Source organism: Lipotes vexillifer, unplaced genomic scaffold (genome assembly GCF_000442215.2).
Source record: "Lipotes vexillifer unplaced genomic scaffold, Lipotes_vexillifer_v1.1 scaffold433, whole genome shotgun sequence".
NCBI lineage: Eukaryota > Metazoa > Chordata > Mammalia > Artiodactyla > Lipotidae > Lipotes > Lipotes vexillifer.
In genome coordinates this window covers 164,383-171,142 of record NW_006774285.1, presented here as the reverse complement: position 1 = coordinate 171,142, position 6,760 = coordinate 164,383, and the positions used below count along the sequence as shown (strand labels likewise).

The window sequence follows — 6,760 nt, the reverse complement described above, 5'->3', positions numbered from 1 at the left end:
AAAGGGGACACCCCCTTTTCCTGCAGGAGAGGAAGAGCGGAGGGGTGATGGGAAGGTAGTTCCCTCCCCAGATAACAAGGCTTCTCTGGATCCTGCATCCCTGCAGCTGGCACAGTGGTTCGGAGGCCCTAGGACAGTAGACTCCTTGTCACTCCTGCCTTCACGGGGCCAGGTTCCCAGACTGGGACAGCAGGCTGGGCTGAGGGAGGGGAAGGCGCATACTCCCCTAATAAACTTGCCTGGAACTTAATCCCTCTGACTGGTGGAGTCCCTCCCTGTTCCCTCCCTTCTTCCCACATTTGGGGAGGGGCACCCACAGCTGGAGCCTGAAAGTATGCAGGATGCTGGGGCTCCCATGCCCATAGGAGCCCCCGGCACTTCAGCCTAGCAGGATAAATACTGCTCAGCTCCATGTCACTGATGACGAGAGGGGTGTTCAGTGAGGTTAAGGGCCTCATCTGAGGCCTCAGAGAAGAGGGTGCCAGAGTCAGGGTTGCAGCCCAGGCCTTCTGGCTCCTGGGCTTTTCCCACAGGATGGCTAAGTGCCTCCCAACCCTGCCCCAGCAGTCAGGGGATCTGGAGGTCCCGGCTGGGCTGACCTTACCCTGGAAGGTCATTTTAAAACAACTCATGAAAATGTATTGGGCGGCAGCGCTAGCAATGTTCTGGAGCTGCCCGTCAAAGCCCTCGCAGGCTCTGAGGACTGACCTAGAAGAAGAGGGTATTTCCCTGAAGGGCTCCTGGAAGGGAAATTAACTTTAGCTCTGGGGGAATCCAGGCTTGGATTTCCTCCCTCTTTGACCCCGTGGCACTGAGGGCTCTCTTGCCACCCCACAGCCATGGCTTCTTTTCCCAGGAGCCCCTTGCCTCCTCTTTTTCTTTGAGAGCACTTTGAAATCCCACCAGACCGTGCCCTCTCACCCCATAGACTCGTGCACACAACCTGTTGGTGGTGAGACATGTCTGAACTGTAAACATCCAGTTACTCACTTGGCAGTGATTCCACGTCCTGCCTTGGGAGGGGAACAAGGTCATTGCCAGCACCTGTAGTGAATCACCAGATGTTTACTGGGCACTTACTGTGTGCTGAGCACCATGCTGGGGCCCACGGAACACACTTGGAAGTGGGCTGAAGTCCCCGGCTCAAGGAGTTTACAATCTTGGGGAGTTTCTAATCACGGGGGAGTTTACAATCACGGGGAGGAGGGATAAGGGTGTAAAGGCCTTGACTTGTTCAGGCGAGAGGATGGCTGACATCTGGCAAGCTAGGCTGGAAGGTATCTCAGAGGGTATCTCGGAGTCTTGACAGAAAGGCGGGTTTCCGCAAGCAGAGAGGATGGATTCAAGAGGAAGAGCTGGAGAGGCCGAGGGGGCTGGCTTCGGGCTTGAGCGAGGTGTGCATCCAGGGAGTGTAGAGAAACCTGGCTAGAAAGAAGGGCTGGGACTAGGTATGGAGCTCTAAGGGACCGGGTCACTGAGCTTGCTTGAAGTGGCATCGTGGACAGTTTGGGAGGCCGTGGAGTCCAGGCCCCTAATTCTCCTCGGAGGCCCACGGTGAGAGGTCCAGCTTATCGATGGCTGAGCAATCCACAAAGCCTTGGGGGTAGCTGTTGGCTTGGAAGGGGTGCAGCGGGACCTTGGTGATGTGGGTGTTGTCACAGACAAGGCGTGACAAGGACATTTTCTGTAGAGAGTTCCGCTGCTCCTCAGTGAAGACCCCAGGGTTCTCCCACCAGAACCTGCAGAGACAGAAGCAGGGTCTCTCCATACAGCCCAGCTGTTGGACCCTCCCCAGTCTGCCAGAGGGGAAGGAAGGAGGTCACCGGAACATGCCAAGGTCTGGCGTCAGTCCTCCTGTAGGACGCCCATGGCCCACCTCCGAGAAGGGATGCCCTCCGTGCCCTCCCCGCTGAGGTCTCACTCGCCTGTCTCCATCACGGATCTGCTGGAACTGCCTTCCCAGGAGGCAGGCCAGGAGATGCCCCACCTGGCCCCTTTCTACCAGGGGCTCAGCGATGGCCCCTATCCAGATGTCAATGTTGTCAGGGGTCCCGTAGAGAACCAGTAACTTCTCAGCCAGCACCTTGTTCTTCAGCACGGCGTGCAGCTGCTTCAGTGTTTGGGGCTGTGAGAGGCCACAGAAGCCTCTCCAGGAGTTGTACCCTAGGGCAGAGAGGCTGGAGCTGTCTCATCCCCCTTGCAGAAGTGCCCACTCCAGCTCCATCAGCCCCAGAAAGTCTATGTTCACAGCCCTTGGGATAGGGAAGTCAGTGACCCATTGTTTTATACTGTGGCACTTAAGCTTCGAGGGGCCTAGTAGGTTATATGGTGCTTACTATGGGTCCAGGAACTATTCTAAGCACCGTACACAAACGTAAATTGAAGAACAGAGATGTCAAGTAACTTGCCTGAGGTCACATAAGTAGAAAGGGCATAGCTGGAATTTGAACCCAGGCAGTCTGGCTCTTAAGTACTACATTTAGGAAGATCTGATAGTCATTGTTTTCCCTCTGTTATCCTTTTCTTAATATTCTCTGGACTTTTAAACTGGTTTTTACAAGTCAGTTGTTGATTTCTTTCATTTGAGGAGCTCAAAGAAAGTACCAGATGTGTTCTCTGGTCTCTGCATTAAGGAGAATGGAAGATTCCATTTCACAGATGAGCAAAGTGAGTTTTAAAAACGGGCATCTCTGGACTTCCATGGAGGTCCAGTGGTTAAGACTCTATGCTTCCACTGCAGGGGGCACGGGTTCTATCCCTGGTCGGGGAACTAAGATCCCACGTGCTGCGTGGCACGGCCAAAAAAAAAAAAAAAAACGGGCAACACTGCCTTTTGTTTTAGAAGTGATCACCTCCTCAGGGCTACAGGCGAGAGTCCCTTGGAACCCCAGAAAGTAGCTAAAAGTTCCCCAGGCCTGGCAGGACCCTAGGCCCACTCACCAGGCATCCCATGGTCCCGGCAACGCTGTATGTTGATGGCAGCCAGGTCAAAGCCGTGGATCACGTGAGTGGGTTGGAAAAGCTTGTTGCGCAGCTCGCCCGTCATCATTTTATTCTGATCCATCGATTTGGATTTCTTGGCCAGCAGGCCCCGCACCAGAGGGTCAATTCCACCTGCAAGGGAGACCCAGAGGCCAAGTTGGGGATGGGGACATCTTCCACTGCTGGCTCCTCCCTTCACCAGACATTTTCTCTTTCTCAGGTGAAAGAAGGGCCAACTGCACCTCTCGGGCTGGAAGTGGGGAGAGTGCAGCCCGCAGGGTATGCTGGGGACTGGGGGTCAGTCCAGACCACCTGCCGTCCTGGGGCGATGGCATGAGCATAAGCTTAGGGTTTCTTTCAAGCTCCCGTTCAGAGAGCTGGCTCCTTCTCCTCCAAATGTTCCCCCAGTGAACTGTTGCAGCTCGGGAAGAGATGTCAGAAATCTCTGGAAAATGCCCTGACTTGTCAGGCCTTAAGCAAAGCCAGTTTCAACACAGCCCACCTCAGGATAAAGGGGAGCTGGCCTCAACCTTTGGCACTTAATGTAATGTAGGTGGAAAGCCGTAGAGGGGAGCAAGAAGAGCAATTTTTTTTTTTTTTTTTTTTTTGTACCAGACCCAGGAATTATTTCTGCAGGGATCAGAGAAGCGTGAGGCAGGGAAAGGGAACAGGGAAAACTCGGCATCTTAAAGGCCAGCGGAAGAAAGAAAGAATAATAACTAATGTGTAGTGACCACATCCTTGTGTGTCAGGAACCATTGTAGGGCACTTTATACATATATTTCTATTTTTTTAATATCCTGTGAGATAGGTATTATTACTGTCCCCATTTTACGAATGAAGAAACTGAGGCTCCGTGAGGTGAATTCGCTTGCCTAGGGTCACACAGGAAGTGCCTGGAGTCTGACTTCCAAGCCAGGTTTCCCTAGAAGCAGGCTACAGAGTGAGACAGCCTAGTGACAGTGCTTCCCTGAAAGGACATACCATCTTTGACTATCCTCCAGGTGTTGAAGAAGAGGGTATGCAGGGGGAGCTCTGCTTCCAGACCCCATGGCTGATAATTCTCATCCAGGCGGAACACAGTGGAGGGGACCTCTAAGTGGCCAAAGCGGAAGGCGAAGGTGAAGACATTGGAAATTCGGGGATCCACAGATTTGTTATAGCCTTGGTATGGAGGGATCCACTTTTGCATCTCATCACCTAGAACAATGGGTAGGTAGTCCCTAAAGGTGATAATCTGGAAGGAGAAACAAGTCATGAGAAAAGGGTGTGAGAAGCCCTACCTCTGGCCACAGTGGACGGGCCCAGCTGTGGCACCAGACTAAGCTGGTTAGTCAGATTCTCTCTCTCAGGAACTTAGATTTCAGATGCAGCTCTTCAAGAAATTATAGCTTGAATAGAAATAGCTATTCAAGCTATTTCTGGCGGCGCTCTATCTGAGGGGACAGATGGGGTGATATGGGTTGTCATTTTCTATCATGTGCAGAAAAGCAGAGAAAACCCATCTGCAGAGAAAGAGAGTGGAGAAGTGAAAAGAGGAGCAGAGAGGAGGGAGAGACAGAGTGAGAGTAGCTGCCCTAATTCCAGATGGTTTCCAGTCTCTGGCTCTCACCCTAGTTGAGGCCCAACTACACTCCCTGCCTGGGGGTTCCGGGAGAAACCCTTACTAGCTTCCAGTTGATACATGTATAGGGTGAACCTGTACTGAACATCTGAACTAGCTTGCATGGGTTTCTTTTTCCTGTGGTCCAAGAAGCCTTATTATGGATGCAAATTCGTATGTTGAAGCTCTAACCCTCTCATCTGACTGTATTTGAAGATAGGGCCTGTAAAGAGGTAATTAAGGTTAAATGATGTCATAAGGGTGGAGCCCTAATCCAAAAAGACTAGTGTCCTGATAAGATGAGAGAGACACACGCACAGGGGAAAGACGTGTGACCTCCAGAAAGGAAAGAAGAATGATGTACTGGGTAACACTACACCCATCAACAGCAGAATACAAATACTTTCTAAGGACCTATGGAACATTCAACAAGATAACCATACCAGGGTTATAAAATAAACCTTAACAAATTTGGAAGAATTGAGATCATAAGAGTATATTCTCTGACCATGACGGAATCAAATTGGAAAGCAGTAACAGAAAGGCAGCAGAAAAATCTCTAAACACTTGGAAATAAAACAATATACTTCTCAATAACCCACAGGTCAAAGAGAAAGTCTGAAACAAACAACAACAACAAAACATACACAGTGAATTAAAATGAAAATACAACATATCAATATTTGTGGGATACAACTAACAGTGCTAAGAGGGAAATTTATATCACTTGTAATACTTATGTTAGAAAAGAAGAAAGCTCTCAAATCAATAATCTAAGCTCCTACCTCAATAAACTAGCAAGAAGAGCAAAGTAAACCTAAAGCCAGCAGAATAAACTAAAGCAGAAAATCATGTGATTATATCTAAATCAATGCAGAAAAACCATCTGACAAAATTCCACATCTATTCATGATAAAAACTCTCAGTACGCTAGGAATAGAGCAGAACGTCCTCAACTTCATATAGAGCAAAAAGATCACAACTAACTATACTTAATGGTGAAACCTTGAATGCTTTTCTTTTACTGTTGGGAAGACAAGAATGTCTGCTCTCATCACTCTTATTCAGTATAGTACTGGAAGTTGTAGCCACTGTAACAAGGCAAGAAAAAGAAATGAAAAACATACAAATCAGAAAAGAAGGAATATAACTGTCATTATTTGTAGGTGATAATGACTATCTATGTAGAAAATCCCAAGGAATCTACAGAACTCCTGGAACTAATTGCATTCAACAAGGTCATAGGATACAGACTCAACACATAAAAATCAATTATAGTTTTATACACTGATAATGCATAAGTGGAAACTGAAATAAGAGATGTAATACCACTTACAATTCTTCCAAAGGAAATGAAATACTCAGGTATAAATGTAATAAGCATGTATAGGATCTGTCTGATTAAAATTATAAAATGCTGATGAAATAAATCAAAGAAAATCTGAATACTTGGAGAGACATACTACGTTTATATAGTGGAAAACTCAACATTGTAAAGATGTCAATTGTCCCTAAATTGATCTATAGTTTTAATACAATTCTTATCAAAATCTCAGCAAGATTTCTTTGTAGACATAGATCAGCATGTTTTAAAATATATATGGAAAGGTAAAGACCCTACAATAGCCAAAGTAATTTTGAAAAAGAATAAAGTGAGGAGTCATTCTTCTTAATGTCTTATTGTATAGCTACAGTTATTAAACACTGTGGTACTGGTGTAGGAATAGACACATAGATTAGTGGAATATAATGGACAACCTAGAAATAGATTGACATAAATATGCCCAAATAGTTTTTTTTAAACTTTTTATTTTATATTGGAGTATAGCCGATTAACAATGTTGTGATAGTTTCAGGTGCACAGCAAAGCGACTCAGCCATACATATACATGTATCCATTCTTCCACGGACTTCCCTCCCATCCAGGCTGCCACATAATGCCCAAATAATTTTTGACAATGGAGCAAAAGCAGTTCAAAAGGAGAAAGATAGCCTTTCAGTGAGTGGTGCTGGAGCAATTAGACAACCATACCCCCCACCCCAAATGAACCCTGACCTAAACCTTATGCTTTATACAAAAATTAACCTCAAATGGATCATGGACTTAAATGTAAAAGATAAAACTATAAAATGTCTAGAAAAATAAAACCAGGAGAAAAATCTCTGGGACCTAAG

At 47.0% G+C, this 6,760-nt stretch overlaps 1 protein-coding gene across 3 annotated transcripts in view; it reads right to left on the bottom strand.

The window, feature by feature from the left end:
- Nucleotides 1-1,079: 1,079 nt before the first annotated feature.
- LPO (lactoperoxidase) overlaps nucleotides 1,080-6,760 on the bottom strand; it is a 24,054-nt gene continuing 18,373 nt past the window's right edge. Inside the window, exons 10-13 of one of the 3 annotated variants that reach the window (XM_007449052.1) lie at nucleotides 3,967-4,219; nucleotides 2,941-3,114; nucleotides 1,926-2,163; nucleotides 1,080-1,739 (exon numbers count right to left, since the gene is read on the bottom strand). In XM_007449052.1, the coding sequence (XP_007449114.1) occupies nucleotides 1,532-1,739; nucleotides 1,926-2,163; nucleotides 2,941-3,114; nucleotides 3,967-4,219 (873 nt within the window). In that variant the 3' untranslated portion in view covers nucleotides 1,080-1,531. The remainder of the gene's footprint in view (nucleotides 1,740-1,925; nucleotides 2,164-2,940; nucleotides 3,115-3,966; nucleotides 4,220-6,760) is intronic. The other 2 variants (XM_007449054.1, XM_007449053.1) reach the window with 2 other exon arrangements.